The 25,344-nt window shown below is 54.0% G+C and overlaps 1 protein-coding gene and 1 long non-coding RNA gene across 2 annotated transcripts; both read right to left on the minus strand.

Annotated features, from left to right (window-relative positions):
* Nucleotides 1-733: 733 nt before the first annotated feature.
* On the minus strand, nucleotides 734-16,036 carry MOB3C (MOB kinase activator 3C; the record flags this gene model as incomplete). Its single annotated transcript, XM_082483542.1, has 3 exons — nucleotides 15,592-16,036; nucleotides 5,067-5,269; nucleotides 734-763 (listed from the first exon to the last, which is right to left on the minus strand). The coding sequence occupies exons 1-3, from the start codon at nucleotides 16,007-16,009 to the stop codon at nucleotides 734-736; spliced, it is 651 nt and encodes a 216-aa protein (XP_082339668.1). The 5' UTR covers nucleotides 16,010-16,036.
* A 4-nt stretch (nucleotides 16,037-16,040) lies between these two features.
* LOC309672124 lies at nucleotides 16,041-22,410 on the minus strand. The gene is made up of 3 exons (XR_014269214.1): nucleotides 22,369-22,410; nucleotides 21,690-21,853; nucleotides 16,041-16,092 (listed from the first exon to the last, which is right to left on the minus strand). It is a non-coding gene; the product is annotated as an uncharacterized lncRNA (long non-coding RNA).
* Nucleotides 22,411-25,344: the final 2,934 nt, after the last annotated feature.

The following is a 25,344-nucleotide window of genomic DNA, read 5'->3' on the forward strand; positions in this document are numbered from 1 at the left end:
GGTAGGCTGTGCTGATCACACTGAAAAGTGGCTTAGTTCATCTCCTCTGTCATGGGGCCACCTTGCCATTAGTCCAAGCATTGTTGGATGCATCTTAGCACATCATGAAGTTCCCTCTGCCAAGTGTGAAAAATCCCTCATGGGTAAAAATGGTCCCTTTGGTAAAGCATGAATTAGGGCAGGAGAGACATTCATAGCTCATGGTTAAAAATGACATGAAGGCAGTTGGGATTGAATGTCACCAGCTTTGCAGAGCTGATCTCAGACGTTATCACAAACCCACTGCACGTGGGAAAGGTAACAGGCGTTACTCGGTAGCCAAGGGCACACCTGCTCACAGGTCAGGAATCACTAATAAAATATCTGGAGATCAGTGTAGCTGGGGACAAAACAAGAGGAAACGTAGCTGAAGGGATGTTACCAGACATGAGATTGAGTCTTAGAAGCCAGAGTGTGCAAAAGTCAACCAAACCTGCCTTGTTCTCCAGTGTGTCAGTGACTTTCTAAGACAGGAGCCATACAACAGAGATGGGGATCTATTAAAAAAAAGTCTGTCCAGAGATGTTTGGCAAGCTTAGGATTCAGCCCTGGCCTGAAGAGGCTCTTCTGCAGTGTTCATAGTTCGGTGAGTTGAAATGCCCAGAGCGAGTCTTTGGGAAAAGGTCTCCCACCACAGGGTGCCTTGTCCCATCGGGCTCCGAATGAGCCAGCTGAGTTCGCCTGCCAAAATGCTTCAGTGGCAAATTCGTTCTGTCATTTCTTTCTGCATTGAAGTGGGAGAGAAAAGAAAGAAACAGTAAGTGCAAAAGAGGTTTTCGTAGAGTGGCACATCAGGCAGTTTGGTAGGTGTCCAAAAACAACTCAAGGAAGCGACCGTGGGAGTCTCAGGGAGCATTTCTCTATTTCCCGTACCAGCCCTCCTGGGAACTGCTCTGCCTCAGCAGCTCCGTCCTGGCATCCTCCTCAGTTTCTGTGGCACTAGGTTATTTTGGCCGTGCTTTGCGAGCAGTCCAAGGAAAGAGCAGTGGCTGAGATGTTGCAAGATGCAGGTCCTGTTCCTGACTCAGCCGCGGAGCAGCCAGACAAGGTGGTGCAGCTCTCAGAGCTCTTGGTTTGCAGCTGCTTAGGGAGACGGGACACGGAACTGCTCCCGGCTCTCGCTCCGGGAGGTGACAACAGCTTGCCCAAAGGACCTATGGTTTTGGCAAGGGATCCCATGGTCACACTGCATGCAAATGAGTGCTAATAAGAGCCAGCCACGGGAAACCTCCTGCGAGAGCGAGCTCTGTTTAGGCTAACAGACTGTTTTCTTTAGCCGGGGTGGCATTGTGCCAGCTGCATTAGGAAGGTGCCCGGCTTTCAGCTGGTGGAAGATGGTATTTGTCCTTAAGAAGCTCAACTAATAGCTTGCAAATCATGTACATTGCTGCAGCGAGGAAAGTCCGTGATTCTCTCTGGCTCATCAGGTTCATGGCTCGTGTATCTGCACGTGCACACAGCCCCCCTCACGCACCCCAGAGAAAGGTTTGCACATCAAAATGTACTCCCAAAATAGATCTGAAGTAGGAGTGGTCTGCGGAGAAGGAAGGACGAAACTGAAAAAAGGAGAACTGGGAAAGTAGTATGACCCTTGAGTAACCCTATAAAAGGCCCTTTAGTGATACAACCAATGGGGACAGAAGCTGCAATCTCAGCTCTTCAGTGCTGAGAGCTTTTTTTAAAAATCCGTTTGGGGGAGAGTGGCAAAGAGAGGGCTTCTCTGTAGGAGTAACAGGCAAAATCACTGGAGTGCAGAACCATGCCATCAAATGAAGAGCCGATGCTCTGCCACAAAAACATGTTGCAAACAGGAAGTGTTTGCAAACATCTCGGAAGGAAACAGAAGAGGGTGGTGAAAAGACTGTGAACATCCTCTTGCAACAGCATCCCGCCCACCCCACTAGCACAGCACCATGCACAACAGCAGCCGTGAAGGGGATGGGTTGGGGCGGCCAGGGGACTGCCAAGCCACCCACGAGCTCCTCAGGCTGGCCCCAAATGTCCAAGGCATTCATCACACTCTGGAAATCCCCACAGCTCTGCCTTAGTACGTAACCAGCTGGACCTCTGCCAGTGCTGCTGCCCGGCACCGTGACCTACCCTTGTCAAGGAAGCAAGTGCACGGCTTCCCTCTGCCCCCAGATTTCTCAATTTGTTAAGAGAGTGAATCACTGCCTTTCGCTAGCTCTGCCCGTACAAAGGACCTATCTTGTTCTCTGCTCCCAAGATTTGCTGCTAGGAAATCATGTCCCAGAAAAGCTTGCCGAAAGGGAAACTGAGGCAGCAAAGAGTGATTCAGCCAGAGGCAGGCTTAGAGACCAAGAACTCCTTCATCCCACAATCCCTTTAATTTTTCTAAGCTATTATTGACTAACAGGACACTTTCTGGCTACCGATGTGCTGTGTTTTTCTTCTTACTTCTAAATCTGAAAACTGGGACTCCTCAGTAGAAAGCCCACGTCTGGAAAGCCATTATACATCACTCAGACCTGCTGTCCTGCTCCAGATGTGCTCCCTCCACATGCTTGGTGACCTTCCACAGTCACATGCAGGAAACAGGCGCCTCTGCGGGCAGGAGTCTCCTCTGTCATGGGATTCATGTGGAATAACTCTGTCCATCTAAATGTGAGGTTAGGACAGTTGTCTGGGCTTATGAGGCAGTCGAGCGACTGAACCTCTCAAGGACAGCTCATCTCATCCCTGCTGAGAGATTATCGCCTTTCCACAAACGTTAAGAACTTGCAAAAACTAAACCCTGCAGTCTTGGCTGAAAAGGAAGGCAGATGCAATGCACTGTCTGTCCTTGCTTAAGTGTCAAATCATCTGATGAATCCTTCAGGACCTAAAAACACTTGGGAGCAGGGCAACGGTTATGGTGCAGCCCAGTGAGAAGGGGAATGAGCAAAGCGAGTCACTGGTGCTCTGGCCTGGGCTGGGGAGTTTAATTAGCCACAAGAAAAGTGGACTGTGGTCAAGTGGAAAGTGCTGCAGAGGTTGGATGTTACTATTTGTGCATCCTCACAACTGCTGCTGTAGCAAAGCCAGAAGAGCATGAACGCTGGGCTCCCCACACGCTCCACAGCACAATGAACCGGAGCCACGCCAGGTCCCGGGGGCTTATTGGAAAGCCCCGGAGATGCGCATGAAGAAACTTCCCATTATTGCTTTCCCTGCCTGGAGCAGAGAGAAATGCTGTTAGAAGCTACTGGCTCAATCCTAACCCACGCAGACTTTGGGAATGATGGCAGTGCCAAGCTCCAGCCTTCCTGGGCTAACAGCATGGCCAGAAGGACCACTTTCTATTTTTGAACGTTGTTCATAAGCTGCAGCAACTTATCCCTCCCTCCTCAACTCAGCACTGCATCCTGGACACAGCCAGCCTCTGGTTGCAGGACACTGTCACACACACCCCCCAACAACAAGTCATCCCCTGGGGGAAGGAGGTCCCCCATGTGGTTGGGTCTGCTGTAGGGCTTGGATGCCAGGCAATGGACACACCAAGAAATGAGACACGGATAAACCAGGGGTAAATGTGTCTCATTTCCTTGTAGTTTAACCCTGGTTGCATCACACAGGAAAATATGTTCATCTGAGATTCATCCAGACCCATAAATCATCCCATGTTGCATGTGAGTCACTGGCATTGAAAGCCTATTTAGCAATGTCAGCCTCTGCTTTGGCTATTATGTGCTAATTATTTACATTAGCAAGCATCAGTCAAAGGAGATAACATCATTATGGGCTGTATATCAATGCTGAAGAAGTTTGTCATGAGGAGTGGTGGTGAGGAGGACTAGCAGAGGACAGAGGGATGCTGAGCTGCCATTTTCTGGAGCTGAGGGCCATTGTGATAATATAGGTCACAATCAAACTCTGCGAAATAATTAATGTCGATGCTGTTGTCATTCAAGTCTCCCCTGATTAGATCATCATCTCTCCATCACCCCAGATCACCAGCAGAGCAGACAGGCAGCAAATTGACTGAGGCAAATGAAAGCAGAGAAGGAGTAAAGCGCTTAGCATTTCTCCCAGATACTCCTAAACAGGCAGCTCATGCTTGGACTTTCCTCAGTTGTTTCTTTCTCTGGGATTAGATCCTCTTGGTCTTCCCTCAGTTAGTTATTTCTCTCTCTGGAATTAGATCCTTTTGGTCTTCCCTGGCTCTCTGCTGCTGGATACAGCCTTTTCTGCAACCCAGCCCTTACCACAGACTGCTAACTCTGTGTTAGGGTTCCCTATTAATTCTTCTCCCCATTGCAACATGTCCTCTCTAGGTCAGACCACACTCAACCTGGCCGGTGACACACTTGCTTCTCTTACAAAACTATGTGCATTCTCTAGTTTATGTGCCTGGGCTCTCTCGCCTCTGCTTCCCCCTGGTCCTGCTGTTCTCAAGGACTCTCACTCTCTGCCTGCTAATTGCTTCCCAAGGGAGGCTGCAGAGAAACTTGGAGCTCCAGCGTGGCCTCTATAGCTGTTGTCTGAAGTTGTGTGTCCTACCGGGGCTTGTTTTCTTGCAGCCTCATTGTAATTCACACTAGGATCTCAAGCAGGGACCCGAGTCTGCTAATGAGAAAACTCAAGACTGTGGAGAGGAGACTTGGGCTCAAATCTGACCGCTGAATGCCACATGGACACAACTGGCTGTAAACACTTTGATGTACAAATTGCATTAGAGCTACCAAGACAGTATAGAGGGACACTATGTTATGGTGGTCCTGAGGACGCTGAAGAGCAATTCATAGACATGGCAGCCAAGGCAAAATTTAAGGAGGGTTTTCCAAGGGTAAACAGTTTCCTCAGTGTTGCTGGGAAGTTCTCGCTCAGAGGGTTGATAGTTCTCGCTCAGAGGGCTGATAATTACAGGAGAGAAGACATGGGTGTGCTTCTGAGGTAGCATGACTGAAAGAGTCCAGAGAGGGTGACTGCACTGCTCAGAGTCCAGCCCCCACCTGAAGCTACCAGTGCTGTGTTCAGCCCACGCCACTCTCACCCCCTCCACCTCCCCACCCCTGGGGCATCCTTACCAAAGGCTCCAGCTCCCGGTGGTCAACGAGGCTGAACTCCCTGATGAAGTAGTAAAAGTGCTTGTAGCAGGTGTTGACGTGAGCCTCAGCACCCATGTTGATGATGCTGTCAAAGTGGTGGATGTAGACATGGACAAAGACACGGAAGAGGCGGGTGAGGATCTTAGTGCAAACTTGCTGGAACTGCTTGGGGAAGGGAACACCTGCAAAGCAGAAGCAAGTTGGAAGCCATTTGACCATTTCAAAAAAAAAAACAGCTAGCGTTTAAATGTCACTGTCGTGCTTAACAGTCATGGATGAGGAGGAAGGAGTCCTTCGGCTAATGTCAAGAGTGACAGCTACAGCAGGGCAATGTGCCATCTAGGTCTCCCCACATACTTCCTTATTGCCCAACTAGCAATTTCACACAGGCATGGTCTGAGGATTTGGGGGGAGAGAAGATTTCTCATCCAGTGGAGAAGGCCACGTCTCTCCACATCTGGCTCTATCCAGAGCAATCTGGCAAAGGATCCTTCTGTCCTCTCTCCCTGCCTTTCCCCTACAAGCCTGTGCAGGCCCAGCGTAAGTCAAATTGTATTTACCCAGGTCCATGAACAAAACTAAACCTCCTCCCAGCAGAAAAGATACCTTTCCCAGTCCTTTGAATCAAAAACACGGTCCATACTGTTTTTCTTCCTCCACACACCCTCAAACATCACTTCTGATGCATCAACAGAAACAGGTGGGGCTTCTACCTTTTTTCCTGATCCTTGTTTCAAACAAATGCCTCATTAAAACAGGAAGAAAACTGCCCATCTTAATGATGCTTAGGTTGCAATTTCATCACACCTGTATGATGCTCCCTCCTGAGATGTCCTCCCAGGTTGTTCAAGAATGGGACCCACCACTCATTGCTCTATACTTTTAGCCATGTCCCACACAAAGACACAATTTCATACTGTACATTTCCATCCTCGTCTAAATGCACTGCTGTCACAGTGAGAATCTCAAGAGGTGTGATACAGTCAGTGTCAGCAAACTTGGGGTAAATCTCTAAAGGGAACATGGCTGTGAAACCCCGAACACATTTTTGGGGAGGAGGAAGATGAAACAATTGGAATTTGTTTTCCTGAAGCTTCTTCCTCTCCCCTGAGCAATTCAATGCAAATTTGCAAAGAACAAAATAAAAACATCCCTTCCAACGGTTGCACCAGCCTCCTCCCTTAGCTTCTTACTAATGCAGCACATAACCTCTTAAAAATCTTTCCAAATAATCTCCGCTCAACCGCGGCCAGCTCGCACATTTTGTGCTGTGGAAAGCATCAGCAAATCTCTTCACTAAAAAAAATTAAAAATGGTAATTTTATCTTTGCGCCTTCCTCCTCAGCCTCGCTAGGCAATTAAACTATTTTTTTCCCAAAGGCTCCTGGCAGTTTGGTTTCCCAGCAGCAGTGTCGTGCCCCTCTCCTCCGTGGGTGGCAAACACGAAGGATGTGTCCCTCCAACATGATGCGTGGAGCCTGTGTTTTCAATGGCTGAGGTTCAGCGGGTGCTGGGTTCGGTATCGCAGTGTTTCTCACAGAAAATGATCTTTGGTCTAAACCAGCGTCACCCTCAGCCCAGCCCAGTCTCCCTTTGCTTCGTGCACAGCGTGGGTGCGGCAGGCAGGGCAGAAGCGCCTGTGCTCGTGCCACCGGTGGATGTCCCAGCCACCACTTGGAGGAGGACACGTATCAGCTCAGCCTCGCACGAACGCGGATGGGTGTTTTTGAGACTGATTCATGGCTGCTGCTCTGCATAACCATGAGCACGCTGCAGCCCCAGGGCTGCTCCCGCAGCAGGGACCTCATCATGACCTGTTTCACCGTCAGCTCTAACAGATCCCATTAGGACTTGCTGGGAAATGTGTTCGCATCTGGCAAAGCACAACCAGGCTCTCCCCGTGCCAGCAGCTTAGAGATGGTACTGGAGACCTGCTTCTGCCCTGCACGTTGACCACGGAGCTCTCCTTGCCTGCCAGTCTGATAAGGGCAGGGATCAGAGAGAGATCTCCAGGTTTCCCTGCAGTCAGGAGGGACGCAGTGCTTTATCAATGGCTTCATTTGAGATTTTTGCACAGACTGAGAATTTGCTGAGCAAATAAAAGCCGTAATCACCCAGCTGGAGACTCAGACATGCCATTAGGGCGGCCCCTGCAGACCAGCTTTGACGAGCCAGTCAAGAAACATTTTTTTTTAATAAAGAAAAATTCATCACAGTAAGTAACTGCCGATGAGCACACAATGCCAGACTGGGGAATACACCCTGTTCTGAACAGCCTTTCTTCCTGGGACCAGAGGTCCCAGTCGCTGCTGGGAACTCAGCAAGGTGCCAGCAGGCATAGAATAACGCATTCCTTGCCTCCAGTTTGTCACCCATCCCACTTGCCTAGTGCCTCCTCCGGTCAGAGAAGGCAGCAAGGAAGAAATCAGACCTCACCAGCCACTGGGAGTTTATCACCAAACTGCAAAGAGTGATAGTGAAGGAAAGCAGCAAACCTCAACCCAGCCCTGAGCTGAGAAAGAAATAAGATCAGACAGTGAACAGCAGATAAAAAGGATCTCAGACTCGCAGGGCTGATAGCTTCTATGGTCCAGATCCTGCTGTTACATGAGCCACCTCAGGAGCTGGCAGATGGAGACAAGTGGCTGTACCCCACTTTAGTCCTGAGGTTAGCGAGGAACAGTCTTGTCCTATAAATCGGTTACCAGCAAGTCTTCATGGACATGTTGGCAGCTGAGAGACTTAGAGAGTAGACACCTCCAGCTATGTCCCAAGTTATCCAAAAGCAGCTCTTGCATCAGGGAACAGAGATTTAGCACCAATCATAGAATCGTTTGGGTTAGAAGGGACCTTTAAAGGTCATCTAGTCCAAGCCTCGTGGCCGTTGGCAACTATGGGAGCTGCTGAGTTATCCTGTACCTAATGATGCTTGGAAGGATATCACCAAGCTGTCTGGACCTGCAAGTACCCTTCTGGCCTACCCCACCACTGTGCTTTCACATGAACCCAGCAGCAGAATTGGCTCCTGGGAGGTGAAGCTGGGCTGCTCTTCTTTGTGTCCATCACAAGGTGTCAGTGTGTGGCCATCCCCTCCAGACATGGCCGAGCTGTGGTGGTGGCTAGCAGTCACCAATGCACTTCTACAGGTCACATCTCACCCTACCGTGTCATGAAACCACCACCCACTATGGTCCTTTGGGTTCAGGGATTACCGGGGTCCAGCTCAGACTCTTTCTCCCCACATCACCCCTCTCGCTCACACACACGCTGGGGGAAGCAGGACAGCCCCAGCAGCACAGGGCACAACCTGGGGCCATCAGGTCCTGCTTCCCTTCCCCATGCTGCGGCCACATTTGTGCCTCCTGTGCCAGGACGCTCAATATGGGCTACGGATGCTTAACTGGACCCTGCATCTGGCACGGGGGCCTGTAGGGGTTGATCAAAGCACTTCCCCGTGGGAAGGAAGCAGGGCGGATAGCTGATAAGCAGGTTGCCTCTTTCCACAGTAGTCGTGCCTCATTGCTGATCTCCAGTGACTTGGAAAGCAACTTACGGCAGCCTCAGAAGGCACTGGCCATGCTGGTGAGGAGCTGGAGAAATTCTCCATCCCCTTGCCCACAGCTGGAAGGAAAGGGCTCTCCAGTAAAGGCTGCTTCTGACCAACCCGGGAAGAGCAGCAGAAAGATCTGGCATAAATACGGCTTGCCCTGGGTCACGGCTGCTGGTGCGGCGGATATCCAGCAGACAACGCATGTGACATCCTCTCCAGTGCACAAGGGGACACAGCGAGAACAGGCTGTGCCTCTGCCTCCTCCCTGCAGCCAGGCACGCACTGCAGCCAGCACATGCCAGCAAGGGGAAAGCCCTGGGACAGGGATCTCAGCACTGGCCACGCACCTACACCTGCCCTTGCCGATGTTCAGCTTTAAACCGAGCAGCCAGGTCTCCGTACGTTCATGTCGGAGCCATCCTGGCTGCTAGGAGGGGTCACTGTGACAGCAAGGGGCGAGCAACGGGGCCCATTCTCCAAGTGTGCGGGGCAGCAGGCTGCTCCCACCGTGGCTCCCACCTCCCTGCCAGGCTGGGCCAGGCAGGTCAGCTTTACAGCCGGTGGCAGAGAAGACCCTATGATAGAGGCCACTGTGCTGATAGGTGGCACTTGAGAGTAGGGCAGTGGTGGCCCTTGCTTAGGGGACTTCATCTGTCTCCGAGGTGGTGCATGTTGGCACAAACCAGCAGGAGTAGCAGTGTGGTGGGACGAAGGGATGAGGCTGGTGGGACTGGCTCGGCATGGCTGAGATGGCCTGTTAGCAGAAGTTTGGCAGGGCAGGGCAAAGTCAGGATGGAGCCCCAGGTTTTGACAAACCACCCTGGCAGGGTGACGCTGCTTGGGTTTGCTTCACCCTCTCCAGCCCTACACACATTCGGGGACCCAGCAACACCATCCCAGTGCATCCCACTGATGCTGGTCCACAGAACCCCCTGGGCTGATTTAAAGGCATTGAAATTACCTTTACATTTAATTCACTGGTTGGTGCTCGCTGTCTTGCAAGCCTGGAAAAAGCAGCAGCAACCCCACAATCTGGCAGGTGGTAAGCCCCCCTCTGACTCTTCTTCCATGATGAGTGATGAGGAGGGGACCACAGGATGCAGTGTGAGCTCGCTCAGATGCCGGGAAAAACGTTTATACCAAAGGTGAGCTCTATTTCTCCACCGGTGATCGCAGGCGTGCGCTACCCAGAGGCTGGATACAGACTAGCCTGTCCCAGAGCAGAAACGCAGCCAAATCCCAGGGGGGATGGAGCGGAGCAGCCACCCGCAGCAGCGGAAAAGGGAGAACCATACCCGTGGTCCAAGCCAGGGCAAAAGCTCTAAGTACAGCAGGTACAATTTCACTCACTGCAACACAGCCGAGGGCGCTGGTGAGCGGCGTGACTTCACAGCCCTGAAATGATTTAGCACCTTCAGTTTATCTTGGATGTTTTGCTTGAAAACCCCAAGATGTGATTTAATGCTCCGAGAAATCTGTTTTCCCCACTCTGCGCCGTTCGCTTCAATACATAAGGAAACCATGCGGGACCACGTGTAAAAGGAAATGAAAATGAGAGGTGACAAAGTGCCCGTGCTTACGGTAAGGGACTGCGAATGGCTCTTGGATCTTTCCTGCCATCTCTCCTGTCCCTAACCCTCGCACTCCAGCCAATTTAATTTTTTCGTGATGAATCAGTACTGGGAAGCTATTTTGCTTCTTGGCAATTGTATTTTTTTCCTCTGCAAAAGCAGTAATTCAGTGAACTACGTGATGAATTATTGTTGTTGTTATTATTTCTCAACTCCATTTTGGCCACCGCGTTGTTCGGTGATTCATTTTTTTTCCTAAAAATAAGTCTTTAAAGCCCCATTTAAAACTAACGGCATGATGGCAGCTGCAAGCTGGTGTGGTGTTAATTTTGGAAGAAAATAGGCAGAAAAAAGAAGACAAATCATGTCAGAAAAATAGTCAGCTGAGAGAACGGCAATAATTAGCTAAATTCTGTACATTTTTCTCCTGTTGTTATGGGGAGAAAGTATTGGATAATTTCGCACCAAGTTTTCTCTGTTTTTTATAATTGTTTTGGGATCGTGCTTGAATGGCAGAGCCTGAGTTTTGAAAAGCTTTCCAAGAACTGTTCCAAAATCTCTCATGACTGATGCTCTTTAGAGCTGCAGGCACATTTGGCAGAGAGCGCGGGGTGTTTCCGGCATTGGGTCTGGTCCAAACTCTGCGTCTGCACTGATTTAATAGCGGAGAAGTTTCAGCAGCCGCGATGGTGCTGATGGAGGATGCCCGGCCTTGTGCAACCAGCAGCCTGGTGCTGGGCTGACTGGTGCAGATACAGCCGACTGCCACAGGCTCTGCAAACCCTCTCCACCCAACCCTCCTCCCCAGCAGCAGCTCCCTAAAAACCAGTCACCACGGGGCAGAACGATTACCGGGAGGAGTCAATATTTTCCAGGTGGTAATTTGTTCATGTGGCCACTCACTGATGAAATCCACTGATATAGTTTTACCAGCTGGTAAAAATACGCCTGTAGAATCATTCATTCTTCTCCCTGCATGGGAACAATGCTTATTCTGCACTTAAATGTATTTTTCAGGACAGCTACATTGGTTGGAAGAATGGAAACAGGGCGCTAGCACATGCAAACTGATACGGGCCGTCTGGGAAAGCTGCTGCTGCTGTAGATTTATAGCGACCAGGTTGACATAGCTCCCCCCATGCAGGGATTTGTCTCATCTTGACCAGCAGACAAACAGGTTTCTGCTCCAGAGGAAGGATTATACGGCAAAGCCTTTAAGCGGGACCGAGCCCTGCAGGTGGATTTCCCTGGGGAAGATACAGTATCTCCCCCCGACCCTTTGCTGTGGTACGCAGAGGGCTTGGCAGCTCCCCTCCCCCCCATCCCCATTAAACCACCGCAGGGATTTTCTACTGGTGCAAGCATGCCGTCCGAGGGCTGCGGTCCTGCTGGCTAACTCTGCCAGGTCACAAGCTGTCTGCTGGCATCAGGCTCCCTTGCTGCTGTTTCGGATGTCGGCTGCCCTTCCGGCCTCGTGGCAGAGCCGGCACAAGCTCTGCATCACGCAGTTTGGCTAAACCAAAGGTGTCTGTCACCCAGGTCGCTCTGCTCCCCTCCCACCTCTGACATGTGCTGAAGGACCAGATACTTTAGTGGTGCAAATCAGCCCAGCTCTGCTCTGGTCACTGAAGTTGTGCCCATTTACCACAGCCAAGGTCTCCCCCATGATGCCAAAGGACCTGTGAGCCCACAAGCCAATGAACCGTCTCTGCTCTTTCCGTGTCTCAGGAAAGACATGGACCTGTTGGAGTGGGTCCAGAGGAGGGCCACCAAGATGATCAGAGGGCTGGAGCACCTATCCTACGAGGACAGGCTGAGAGAGTTGGGGTTGTTCAGCCTGGAGAAGAGAAGACTCTGGAGAGACCTTATAGCGGCCATCCAGTACCTAAAGGGGGCCTACAGGAGAGCTGGGGAAGGACATTTTACAGGGGCACATAGTGATAGGACGAGGGGGAATGGCTTCAAATTGGAAGAAGGTAGATTTAGATGAGATATTAGGAAGAAATTTTTCACTGTGAGGGTGGTGAAGCACTGGAACAGGTTGACCAAAGAAGTTGTGGCTGCCCCATCCCTGGAGGTGTTTAAGGCCAGGCTGGATGGGGCTTTGAGCAACCTGGTCTAGTGGGAGGTGTCCCTGCCCATGGCAGGGGGGTTGAAACTCGATGATCTTCAAGGTCCCTTCCAACCTAAACCATTCTATAATTCTGTGGTTCCCAGCTGAGCCTCCAGGGTGAAGGATTTCCCCCCTCTGACCCATGAAATACCTCCCCGTTAACTGTCAGGACAGCCATGAGTGACTGAGCCCTCTGAATCATGTGCTGCTTCAGGTTTTGTAGCTTTTGGATGGAGAAGGATGCTGAGGTTAGTCTCAGGCAACATTAGCAAGTTCAGGGAACACTTGCTGTTTCTAAAAAAAGAAAAAAAGTCTTTTGTCTGTGGTCAGGTGGCCTTAGCCAGGGAAGTCTTTGTTCTGGGACAGTTTTAGGGCACATGGCAAAGAGGGGCCAGGAGGCAAAGCTGAGGTGCACACAGCTCATGAAACACCCGCTGAGATGGTGGTCAGCCATGGACCTCTCCAGCGCGAGCGGGAGTGGAACAAACCTTCATGCTAAATCTCATCTCTACTACTGATATTGAAGAGCATCACCTCAACCCTGAAGCATGATATTTATTTTTCCCTCCATCACCTTGTCAGACTTCTCCCCCTCCTTAAAACAGCTGACATCTCCCCTGTGTCCTCTCAGTACCTTATTCCCCTTCTCCTGGGTCCTTTCCCAAAGGGCTGGCCCTTCAGGAGGGAGACTGAGCATCTCCATTTGCTCACCCTGGCCGTTGTCCCTCAGCCCTGCGTCCCTCCCCGCTGCGCGTCCCCCAGCCTCCCCCGTCATCCGGCACGGCGACGAGGATCAGCCCGTCGGGAACGGGCGGATGTGACATTTCCCTTCAGCCAAACACCTCCATCTTCTGAAATGCCAGAGCTGCCGAGCAATTACCCAGCGCACCAGGCAGGCCAGTGAAAGGCAGTTAATTGGGGACAGGCTGATGACAAGCTGCCACCGGCTCCCTCCTCCCCTTGCCTCCCACAACAGCATTTCATGTGTTTTAAAGTGCGATCTCAGGCTCAGTTCCCTTTGATATGTGTGAGGCCAGAAGCACCGAGACGTGTCAGCAAGGGGACTAAAGCCACTCAGGGACATGAGGGTCAACACCCCCCACCCCCCACCCCCCCACCCCGGCCCCAGAAAGGGGCTTGGAAGACGGACCCTGGGAATGGCTTTGGAAGAGAGAAAAACCAGGTTTGCGCCAGGACCGCCTGCAGCCAGCCTGGATCACACCCAGAACTACCCCCACGCCGAAACAAAAGGAGAAGTGGAAACCAGAGGCAGCAGCTGTTCCCTCCCCACATCAGGATGTGTTACACCTCAGAGGGAGAAGTGCCAGAAGTGGGGCGAAAACCAACAGGACCAGGACCGTACTTGACTTTTGCACCTCAGAAGGAGATGTGAGAGAGCAGAGGGTGCTGCGACGCTGCCGTCCCTCCGTGGCTGCCTCCTGCTTTCTGCAGCGTTAAGGCTTGCAGCTGCTTTCAAGCCGCATCACATACCAAATCCCACCTGAAAGGCTGGAAATCGGACCAGGACACTCTCCTTTCTGGCCAGAGGCAAACCGAAGTAAATCCACATCTCTGCCCCTGCTTTTAATGGCATGCAGAGCTTCTCCTTGGGAACAAGCCACCTCAGGAAGAGGAAGACCCAACCTGTACCCTGTGGCTGCCGTTTTGCCCCCCGGCAGCAGCGAGCCTGTGCCCAGCTGCAGCCAGAATCAATGGGGACTTTGTTGTCCCCAGCAAAGCTTGGGGTTGATGGCACGGAGCGTCCTGCACCGCCACTGTCAGCCAGCCACACTTCCAGCCTTCTCCATCCACCGGGATGCGTGGAGCCCACTGAGCCCACGAGGGAGGGATGCCTCCATGAATGCCCCCGGTGAATCCCAGGGGCTGACTCCCCCGCATGCCCTGAAGGCAGCCTGTCTGCCTGTCCTCCGGCACGAGGATCCGGCACTGTGCTACCCCGCCGGCGAGGCGAAGAAGGCAGCGATTGCCTGCAGGTTTTGGCTTCAGGTGATGGAGGGAGAGAGAAAGAAACCCCCAGAAGGGGAGTTGTACCACCCTCACCCCAGTCAAAGCCAGTACAGCCAGGTCAGACCAGGGGTCTGGGGGATCACCCCATCGCAGAAAGCTGAAATTAAGAGTTTGGCACAACCACCCCACAGGCACCACCGCCCTCTTGCTTGCAGAGAGCCGTGACCCCTCTGAGCCTCCGAGGGCTGGAGACTTTGACGAAAAAGACACACAACTAGATGTTGCAGCACAGCCAAATGGGGCTACGACAATTGGTGGCAGCAAGTTTCCCAGCGTATTGATGAAAATCCTGAGCCTAAATTGCTCTGGTTTCATATGGCTCTGTCAGCTGTGCTGCTTGGGAAAACAGAAAAGGTCAGACAGACTTGCAAAGCCAGGCGTTCCCCCCAAAGCTCCTTAAATCTTCTTTTACACTCAAGTAGTTTTGTATTTCATCTGTAAAGCAATAGCTCCGAAGCACGACCCGAGGCTCCGGCAGCCCCACGAGCACACGCGTCAGCTCCAGCCCTCGAACTCATCTCCCCAAACTACAAGAAAGCAGCTGAGTTGCAGGGCTAACGTCAGCCCCAGCAGCTGCCAGGCACTGCAGGTCTGCAACAGAGGGGTTAGTTTGCAAGCCGTGTTGCTTTTGGCAGCTGCCACAAGCTCTTGAGGCCCAATTTTTTAAAGAGATGCATCATACACGCTGGGGGTTGGCAGCTGGAAAGGCTGGATCCTGGGTCAGGCACCTCTGCTTGGACGATGCCCCAGCTAGACAGCAAGATGTGGTGTATGATCAGGGCTGAGATGAATTAGCGGAGATGGAAAGAGAGTTGAGAAGTGGAGCAACAAGGTGGGACAAGGGTTAGACCTTGGGAGCATGAACCTACCTGGAGAACCAGAAAGAAATCGAGTTGGTTAGTCGAGAGAAGAGCACACTGCAGACGTGTGATGACCACCTCCAACCAGCCCTGGCTCAGCTCCTCGAGGAAGGGCAAGGAAGCTGATGACCCACCAGCCCTCTTTTCTCACAAACACAGAATATGGGGGAAAATTCAAGCACAGAAAAGGAGAACATTGTTTTCCACACCTCCTACGAGCCAGATGAGGAATCCCAACCTCAATTTGCAGCAAAGGGATGGACACTGAGGATGAAAGGGGATCACAAAGTTCAGCAATACCAACCATGAGGCGCACCAGTGGCTTGGGAAAATGAGCTGGTTACAATCCCAGCCTTCCCGTGAAGAACCAGAACACACTCACCTATCCTGGTGGGGAAGATGTCCTCATTGTTAATGAGCATCTCGATCCAGTCCATCAGCATACACATGTACTGCGGGGCAGACAGCTTGGTCGGCTTCTTGTATTTGCTATCGTCCTGCCACCTGTACTCATATTTGAGCCCACCCGACATGATGGGGCAGCTCTTCTCCGTGCAGTACTCTGACATGGTGCCGTAGATGAGGTTGATGCGGTTGAAGAAGTCCACCACGTGCACGGCGATCCAGTCATTGATGCTCTCACCGGGAGGCAGCTGCACCACCGCTTTCAGGTCCAGCCCGGACTTGAGAGAGGCCTGGGCTTTCTTGTACAGCTCGAAGCGCTGGGTGCCTGGCTCAAACTTCTTTCGAGGACGAAAAGTTTTATCTTTGTTGAAGACTTGCTTGAGACACAACGCCATCGTGGGCAGGGCCAGCCAGGGTGAGGGCAGAGGCTCGACGTGACGTGAAACCCGAGGCTGGGAGTCTTCAGGGGTGAAGGTTTCTGGGAGGAGAAAGAGAAATTTTGGTCACCTATGAAGGCAGCTCCATGTGTGAGCATGCTTGCAGGGACAAACGAGGATGCTGGCTGGCCCCGCTGCTCCGGCAGCACATGGGGATGGAGATTTGGGGTGAGCTCCCGCCCCCCCCACCCCAGCCAGCAGGGTGACCTGAGGCTGCCACCTCACACAGCAGCTCCCGGCACCGGAGAGGGTGAGCGCTGCCACACACGCCCTGTGCAGAGCTCCACGGCAGACAGAGCCCTTCCTCCTTCCCGAGCATCCCGGGAGCTCGTCAGGCTCCAGCCAGCCTCTTACCTCCGGGGGTTTTATCAGTAACTGCTGCCATAAAGTGAGAGCCATGATATCAGTGGAGCTCATCAGCCCAGGCAGCCCCAACCTGGTGGCCCTCTCCTCTTCCAGCAAAGGGGAAGCTTCTCTTTCCCAGGGATCTCTCCGTACAAATAACACCTGATCTTGCCGTGGCGGCTGGCAAGCCATGCCCTGGGGACCGCGCTGCGACCGCAGCTGGCTGCGGGTTCACACAGCCCCGGCACCGAGTTCAATGGGAAAAGGGGGGGGGAAGGGGATTATTTTTGTTGTTCTGCCCCGTGCGTTTGTTCGAAAGAACAAAACCCGTGTGCGAAGAAGGGAAACGGCAGCACAGCACAGCAATGTGAGGTGCCAGGATGCGGCCATCCCTCCAGGCGCGCACACAATGCACACGGGAGCTGGCTCGGGGGCGAGTTGATGCTCGGGGTGACCTGGTCTGGAAGTCATCGCTCTGCAAAGCGCTGAGCTCACCCCTTCCTGCCTGCGGTTAGCGGCACAGACAAGGACTGCGGTATTTCCCTTTTTTTGTCTTTTCCTCCCTGAAGCTCCTGTGGGAATTCCATCTGCCCCAGGCTGCACCGGACAGGCTGAAATACACCTGTACATTTAGTAACCTGCGCTCATCATCAGTGGTCGTAACACAAGATCAAGGTCCCCTTGTGCCAAATGCTTTGATAAGTCTTAGGGAAGAGAAGGGCCTCCAACAGCCTCCCCCTGATGGCAGGAGATGAAGAAAGAGTTAAAAAAAAAAAAAAAAAAAAGAAGAAAAAGATTCATGGAAAGGGGAAGTGACTTACCCAAAGTCACGAGGAGGAGGGAATGGTGCCCAAGCAAATCTTGGGTGCGCGTTTATCATTAAAAAGATAGCTTCTAGCCAAAACCTTGCTATATAAACTCTGCTTTCTAAACTTAGTCCTGAGCCACAAGCAGATCCTATTTTGCCCAGCAGAAACCAGTTAAACATCTTGCAAGAGAAACCCTGTGCTCTCCTCCCTCAAAGCCCACCCACAGGGGCATCACTAGGAGGCAGCAGGACCTAGTGACCACCCCAAACACTGGCAGGATCTGCCCTGCGGCGATTTCTACACCACAGCCAGCACGTGGTTGTGAGGGGAAAATCCTGTTCCCATGTTCCTGTGCCTCACACTGGAAGTCCTTTGCAAATACTGAGCCACTCACTGGGAAATAAACCCTGCATGTCATCTCCCGAAGCCATCCTACTGCCCAGTAATTCATCCCACAACTGCATCTCTGCATCATCCACAACTGGATCTCTCTGTTACCCTGCAAGCTGCTCTCACTCATCAGGCAGGTGGGAACGTGCTTCGCGCTTCAATACCATCCTAATAAAACATCAATTAAAAAAAAAAAAAGAGCAATAAACCTGCTAAACATCTGCCAGCTGTTTTCCTACCGTGTATCTGTTAGAGATTCCTGGCAAGGTGGGAGCAAAACCTGTTGCTGCCGAAATGCTCGGAGCAGACCCATCCGCCGAGCCCACGGGATGCTGACATGGCACCGCAGCCTCTCTGCTCCCCGGGCAGCAGCACACGCTAGAGTAACTCGAGCGGTTTTGCTTTCGGGATCCTCGCCAGCATCACTACCAAATTACCAAGTCATTAAAAGGCCTTGTGAATCTTTACTGGAGAAAAATGTTCTCCAGAAGTGAAATTTAACACAAAGCCAAAAACACATCCTGGGATTTATGACCCAAAGAAGCAGGGAGAGGCGCCGGGCCAAAACCCAGATTTGTTCTCCACCTCGCTCCAAAGCTTTCACTGCCCAGAGAGATGGATGTGCAGGGAAAAATGTGAGCAGTGGAGGGAGGGAGCTGCACGGAGGGCTGGACCGGGGCTTTAAATACCAGCTATGGCCCTTGCAGTTGGGGTGCTGATGTGGGACGTACCAGCATGGAGCAAACACTCTCTGCAAAGTCACTGATGCCTCAGTTTCCCCTTGGGCAGGGACCCAGCACCTGCCCAAGCTTTCTGGTAAGAAAGGCAAAATCCTTTGGGGATGGACCCAGACACATCCCAAGTCTAACTGGTGGAAAAGGGCATCAGCAGCAAATGTTAAGATCAGATTTTCCCAGCGTCCACCTTTATGCATCCAACTCGGCTGGGTGCTCTTTTATCACCGGCCGAGGATTTGGGACAGGTCCACAGAAAGAGATGGAAAATGGGAGATCTTCCAAGGTTTAGCTGCAGTGCAAGGTTCAGGGCTGTCACGTTCCTGGAAATCAGGCTGTGGTCCACTGGGGCTTGGGGTGGGATAGGAGACCCATCCAAGTCCAAATCGCTGCTCGCACTGCCCGTTTTGGGAAATCCGAAGGGCGAGTTGCCATTCAACAAGCTTAGACAGCAGTTTCCTACAACATGACTGTACACATTCTGCTGCTGGCCCGTGCTGGCAGGGCCTGGACCGGTGCCGCGGTGGCAACTTGCAGGTCTCTCTGCCTTCAGTTCCCATGTGCAAAATCAAAGCTTTCCCAAGAGGAGCCTTGGCAAAGGCTGCAACCCCACTTCACCGCACCGCAGTTCCCATCGTGGGGTGGTGCCGGCACCCTGGGGGCTCACACATCCCTTTCTGAAGCATCTGCAAACCCCCAAATCAAACCTCATCCTGCTCCCAGGAGCAGACAGGGAGTGAAGCAGGGGGCTGCGGATCCAGAGCCTTTCCCTGCTGTCACCCCGTGTCCCCGCTGAGGACCGTCAGAGGAGGATGAGCGAAGCTGCCGAATGGAAAGAGGCGGCCGCTTCCCATGGGACATCCACGCCACTGCATGCTCGGTGCTCACCCCCATCCGCACGCCCAAAATAGACTTGGCTTTGTGGAGAGCTGGCTTCAAACCCAGCTGAATGGCCAAAAAACCCCATCCGCGGCGGCGAAGGCTGCTGGCTTCGGTCCTGCCCCTGTTTTTACCGGCAGCAGCAGCAGAAGCGAAACTCAGTTGGGTTCAGCAAGAGCCAAATGAGCGCAGGGTTAAGCTCTGCAAGGGCAAGGCAGGGCCGCTGCCGGGGATGTAGCAGGCAGAGACACGTGAAAAACTGATTTCCTAGATTGCTGGCAGGTCCAGAGACGAAAGGAAATTAAATGGATGGGGGAGGGGTGTAAGTTCAGGGTCAAACTGCACTGCTAATTTCAGATTTGAGAGTTGGTTTGGGTTTTTACTTAAGCTTTTCTTTTTTTTTTTTTTTTTTATCATTTGAAAACCGCAGAGGAACACGTCGAGGCGAAGGCTTTGTTGTAAATTTAAAACAACTCTGAAAGGTCTGTTTAGAAACTGGCAAAACAAAAGGGGAAAACAGGCAGAGTGGCGGGAGGGGAGCTTCCTCCCCCCCAGTTCTGCCAGCACAAGGCAAGGTCACCAAACGAAAACCTCCAGTTTTGACCCCAAATAAGCTTTAGTCAGAAACCCAGCAGGAAGGATCAGTCAGACGCACCACCAGCCTCCAGGGTGATGGGCACTGGGGACAGCCCTGTGCTCCCTGCCTCAGTTTCCCCACTTTCAAAGCTCCTCTCCCTCCCTGGGCTGCCTTTATACTAAGGGCTGCAAAAGGAAAGGCTTCAGGGGGGGAAAGTGCTTTGCAGGTGCCCCCGGGAAGCATTGAAGGTTATGGAGGGGAAGGAAAGGGGAAGGCTCCGACACCAGCACCTCTGGTCCCCAGCAGCATCCTCTCTGGATCCGTCCCGAGACGATTACACGCTCGCACAAGCATCTGACTGGAAACCACAGGCGGCCGCTTTAGCAGCACGCTCCAACCCTCACCGGCGGTGCAGCAGCCGGGGAGCACAGCAAAAGGTCCAACGCCACATGCAATTCGCAGGGAGACTCCTGCTTTGGGAAGAGGTGGCAGAGGGAGAGCGCAGATCTATGCGGCTCCGGGCACCGGAGAGCAACGCGGAGGTTAAACACTACCAGCTCTGTGCATCCCCCTCGGGCTCCCCCAGGGCATCTTGCCTTTGGCCACACAGATGTCTACTTCTGCATCCACGCTTTAGGGGATTCCCTTCTCCTCACCGCAGGCAGCGTAGAAGTCCGGTCCTGCCCCATCCCCGGTGAAGGAGCAGCGCAGGCATCAGCTCAGCCACCATCTGCCAGAGCCCCGAAACAGCCAGCCAGCCTCCAGATGGACAGTCTGACCAGAAACCAGCTGGCCCCGGGGCTCGGCTGGCTTTTTGCTGCTCGAGGAAGCATTACTGTCTGGCTGCTGACTGAACAGCCCGTCTCTGAGCTTCCCCTCAAGCCCTAGAGAAGTCCTGTTGCAAAGTTTGATCTCTCCCGGAGCATCTTTGCGATCAGGGCTTCTTCTTGGTGGACTTGAAGGTACATCAGGAGCATCCCACTGGCCAAAGCTGCCTCTTCGGAGCATCCTTTGCACTGCTGGGGGCTGTGGGCGGATGGGGCTCCCAGAGAGGGGAATGTATCCCCTCTTTTCCAGCCTTTGCAATAGCCATATCTGGTTTTAATCACCCCAGGAAGGGGGTTTGCAGAAGGATGATGCTGGGGAGAACGGTCTCGGGGCGCTGGCCCCACTCCCTCTGTGCTTCCTGCTGGAGCCAAGCCCCAGCTGGGCTGTCCGTGAGAAACGGGGTTATTGGCTGCTGATCCCAAATATAACCCAAACGATGGAAAATTCCAGGAAATGAGCCAAGACAAGATGCCGGGAGGGGGATCAAGGCCCAGCACGCGGGCTGGGGGAGCTGTGGAGAAGCTCTGAGCCCTCAGTGGCGTCTCCCTGCTGCCAAACCCTCCTTGTGCAACTTTCCCCCCCCCCAGTGCTTCGGAGACCCACGAGAGGTGGACCCACGAGACAGCCCCCGAGCACCCATCTCCGGAGCAGCCACCTCCGGAGCAGCAGCAGGACTCAGCCCCCCATGCCCCGGCTGGGGGCAGCTGCCAGCGGTAAGCTGCCCTGGTGCTTCCCCCCAGCCCGCCTGATGCTCGGAAATCCCCAGCATGTGCAAAGTGGGCCCAGCATGGCTTCCAGGAACAGGACCACGCACACCTTGGCCTTCCCCTTGGATGTCCCCGCTGTCCCCTGGCTCCATCCCGCGCCTTGTCCTGCCTCCCTGCCACGCCACCAGCAAAGCAGCACCTCCCTGAGGACCACAGCCCGGCCCAAAGGCTCCAAAAAAGTTTTATCCCGAGTCACCCAAGGTGCCTCCAAGCAGAAAAGCAAAGCCCCATCTCTCCAGGCTAGAGGCAGCATATCCAGTTCATTTTGGGGGTGATGCCCTTGTGGGGCTAAGGGGTCTTTGGGGGTACCTCATTCCTGGGGGCTGGGATCTCGCCGCTGCCACCAGTGACTTCCTGGGAGCCCTGCAAAGAGGTGTCCAACAGCCTCCGCGGTGCCCGACTGCTCTGGTTCAGTCCCAAGGGTGATTATTCCACCGTCAGAGCCGTAATCCCAAACACTGGGAGCTCCAGGCCTGCGAGCCCAGGGGAGAAGAGGAGAGGAGAGAAGCCAGCTGCTGAAAACCCATCGCCGCCGCCTGCTCTCACCCAGTTCCCCCCGCCCACAGCTTTCCGCCTTCCCTCTGACAGCAGCAAAACCACTGCCGGGACTGTCCCACCCGGGAAACGGGTGTCTGCCCACACCACGAGCTGCCGGCAGGGCTGCCCGTACCCCCTTTCCCCTGCGTGTCCCCCCCCTTCCCCTGCGCACCCCCGGCCATCTGCACTGATCCCCTGCCCTGCCGGTGGCGGCTCCCGGACCCTCCTGCATCCCCGAATCAGGCTCCCTCTGTATTTACACACTGGCAGCTGAGACGAGACAGCATGGAGGAAGGGGAAGAGCCTTCTGCAGGCGTCCGTCCCCCGGCTGGGTGAAGGATCACTCCTCACCAGGCTAACCCCAACCAGGTCTTTCCCAACCCGTGCTTAAAAGCACCCCAGGAGCATCCCTGGGGGTGCAGCACCGGCTTTTTCCACCCCCAGCACTCACCTCATCCCCCGGCACTCCCGACTTCCAGCCCCAAATCCCTCCGCTGCACTTTCTGCTCTTACTAGGGAAAAAAAAAAAAAAAAATTAAGAAGAAAAAGAATCCAAGCCAGGCTCCCTGTCGGGACTGTCGGGGGTTTGGGGATCGCAGCGCCAGGGAGAGCTGCCGCACTCCAGCACTCGCTGGGGTTTCCTTACAGAAACCCGGGGCCAAGGGTTTTTCTCCAGCTAGTGATGTCACGTCCTGACCCCGCCGGCAGCTCCAGCTGTCCCGGGAAAACCCGCTGGAAGCTGTCCTGCCGGCCCCCGCCAGCCCCCACGGTGGGCAGCCCCGCTCACGGGTGGGCACCCCCACCCATGCACCATTCTGTGATGCTGAGGTCCTTTTTGGGGCACGTTCCCGCGCCACTGGCTGGCTCCGGGCTTTCACAGGACAGCAACGCACTGGGGGGGAAAGAGATGAAAACCCTGCAGTATTTCCCACTCCCCCCTCATCTTTTGCACAGTCCCTCTCCCTTCGTCCTTCCCCCCCTCCTTTTACACGCACACAAAATTCCGCCGGAGGTTTCAGTGCCAGGCCAAGCTGGACGCCGTCCAAAGCAGAAAAGCCAGAGAGAAGGGAAAGATTAAAAAAAAAAAAAAAAAAAAAAAAAGGCAGAAAAACTTTTCACTGCACAGAGCAGACTTACTTTCTGTCGGTCTCAGTGGCGGGGTGAGCTCTGAAGCACGTTGCGGTATTTAAATACCGCTCGGCGAAAGCGAGCCTGCGCCAGCACGCTCAGCGCCGAGAGGAGCGCCCAGCCGGCGTGGGATGGCTCGGCGCGGGCTGCCACTCTGCTTCGGGGTCAGAGTCCCCGGGTGGGGATTTAAAACCCGCGGAGCATCCCACGCGTGATGCTCACGGGTGTTGCAGCGGGGTGGGAGGGAGGCGGCAGCGCGGCCCTGGCGCTGACGGTCGCGTGTCTGTCCCAGGGGAGCATCCCAGCTCGGCCGCGGTGAGAAGAGATGCTCGCGTTGCTGGAAGCGTCTGCAAATTGTTTGGCACTGGGACAGTCCTGGCGAGGGAAAACATTTCTAGGCTGTGCTTAAATGTGTGCTGAACTTGCGTTCAGCCCAGCCTTTGCCGGTGATGGGGCGAGGTGGGGGGTCAGGAGCAGCAGGAGTGTGAGAAAGGAAACCACAAAACCCGCAGCCCGAGACGACGGGAGGATCTGGCTGCAGGAAGGTCTGCACCAAGCAGGAGGGCTCAGGTTTGCCTCCCTAAACCCCGCCTGGCTTCCCCTGCGGCCGCACATTTACCTTCCGCCCCCATGCAGACCGTGCACCCGGTAGGACGCATCTCCACAGCATCTGGAGTCCTTCCCCCATAACGGGGCTTCTCAGGTGATGCCAGGGTCTGCCCTTGAGGCACAACGTTCAAAGACACTCTTTAAAAATGAAGTTACCTGCCTGGGGATGGCAAACACCCTCAATTTTCCAGCAGCCTCCCAGAGCAGACAGCCACGATGGAGCTCAGCCCAGACCCTACAAGGCATCTGCTCTGCCCTCCTCCCTCTCCCTGGGCTGGGGCAGGGCCCAGCACAGTGCTGGTTTTGTGCAGGTGCAATAGAAACTATTTGTCACCTGCAGCAGCATCTTATTAGGAGCAGAGAAGACATGGAAGTGTCCGTAGCATCAGGACAGCAGCTGCCAGCGGATCACTTTCGGCCGGAGCCAGAGGGAATTGGGGCTTGCACAGCCCAGCAGCTTTCCTGCCTGTGCCTGTTTGGGATGCGGCTGATGGGCAGGTCATGGTCCAGGTGATGGGAGAAGGACGCACCGAGGACACGCGGGATTCACCCATGCTTGGCACCCATGGCAACACGAGATGGCTGAGGCATCTCACACCTGCAGCGTGTTTCTGCAGAAAAGGTAAAACCTGGAGGCGAAGCGCCCCACGCACTCAGCTCCTGGGGCGGGAGGGAAGCATGAGCTGACAAATTCATCGGTCCATCTGCTTCCCACCACCGTCATCAGCTAACTCAGTACAACAGCCATAACCCCGGAAGCTCAGCTCCGCGTGTACACCCTCCCCAGGACCTGAGGGATGGCTGATGGAGGCAGAGCCTTTTCCACGTCAGCCTGGCCCTGCTCCTGAGTGAACCTCTCACAGTCATTGCAGATGGTCTCAGGTTGAAGTCACACCCCTAAAACCAGGATCTGGAGCCCAGCAGGCTCCTCCTGGCCACTGGGGAACCGGCCCCATGTCTGGCTCCAGCAAGTTCAGCCAGCAGCAGCTCTGCAAAGTCTTCTTTTGGCACCTGGGGAGCGTCCCCAACACGGGATGCTCCCTACTCATGCGTCACAGCTGCCCCGAGTCCCGGCAAGGGCTGAGCAACACTGTTGTCCTCCACCCCGGGGACCCAGTGGGCACCAGCATCCACGCTCCTCCCCGAGCGATGCAGGAAACTGCAAAACGGCCTCGGACCTCGCAAGCGGGAGGCTGAGGTCTGCAGAGCACATGTAACTCCCGACAGCTAATGGCAAGCCAGGAGGAAATTTTCAGCCGAAGCCCCAGCAAAAAATGGGCACAAATCCAAAACTGAGGGGGGTTTGGCCGTACGGCAAAGATCCCAGAGGGAACACACGGCCAGGATTTACATCCAGGCAAGATGGAGCCAAAATACTTAGAGGCAAGACTGGGGTCCCTCCCACCCTCAGCGGTCTGGAGCCAAAGGAGAGGGGCCAGGAAAAGAGCACGAGGGCTGAAGTTGCATCAGCTGCAGCCCCACAAGTTCACAGGAGCCAGCAGCATCTCCTGCTCAGGGAGTTTCCCCCTTGCACAAGGCTTTGGGTTTTGGAAACCACACAGAACAGAGAGCCCACCGTCCCGGAGCCACCCGGGGTCCCAGCTGTGGGGAGGGAGGGCAGGAGTCACTTGGGAGAGAGGAAAAGGTCCAAGGGGCAGGTTTGGGGCAGGAGGGATGTGTTATTGTGAAG

This window comes from Vanellus vanellus (genome assembly GCF_965231255.1).
Source record: "Vanellus vanellus genome assembly, chromosome: 5".
Taxonomy (NCBI): domain Eukaryota; kingdom Metazoa; phylum Chordata; class Aves; order Charadriiformes; family Charadriidae; genus Vanellus; species Vanellus vanellus.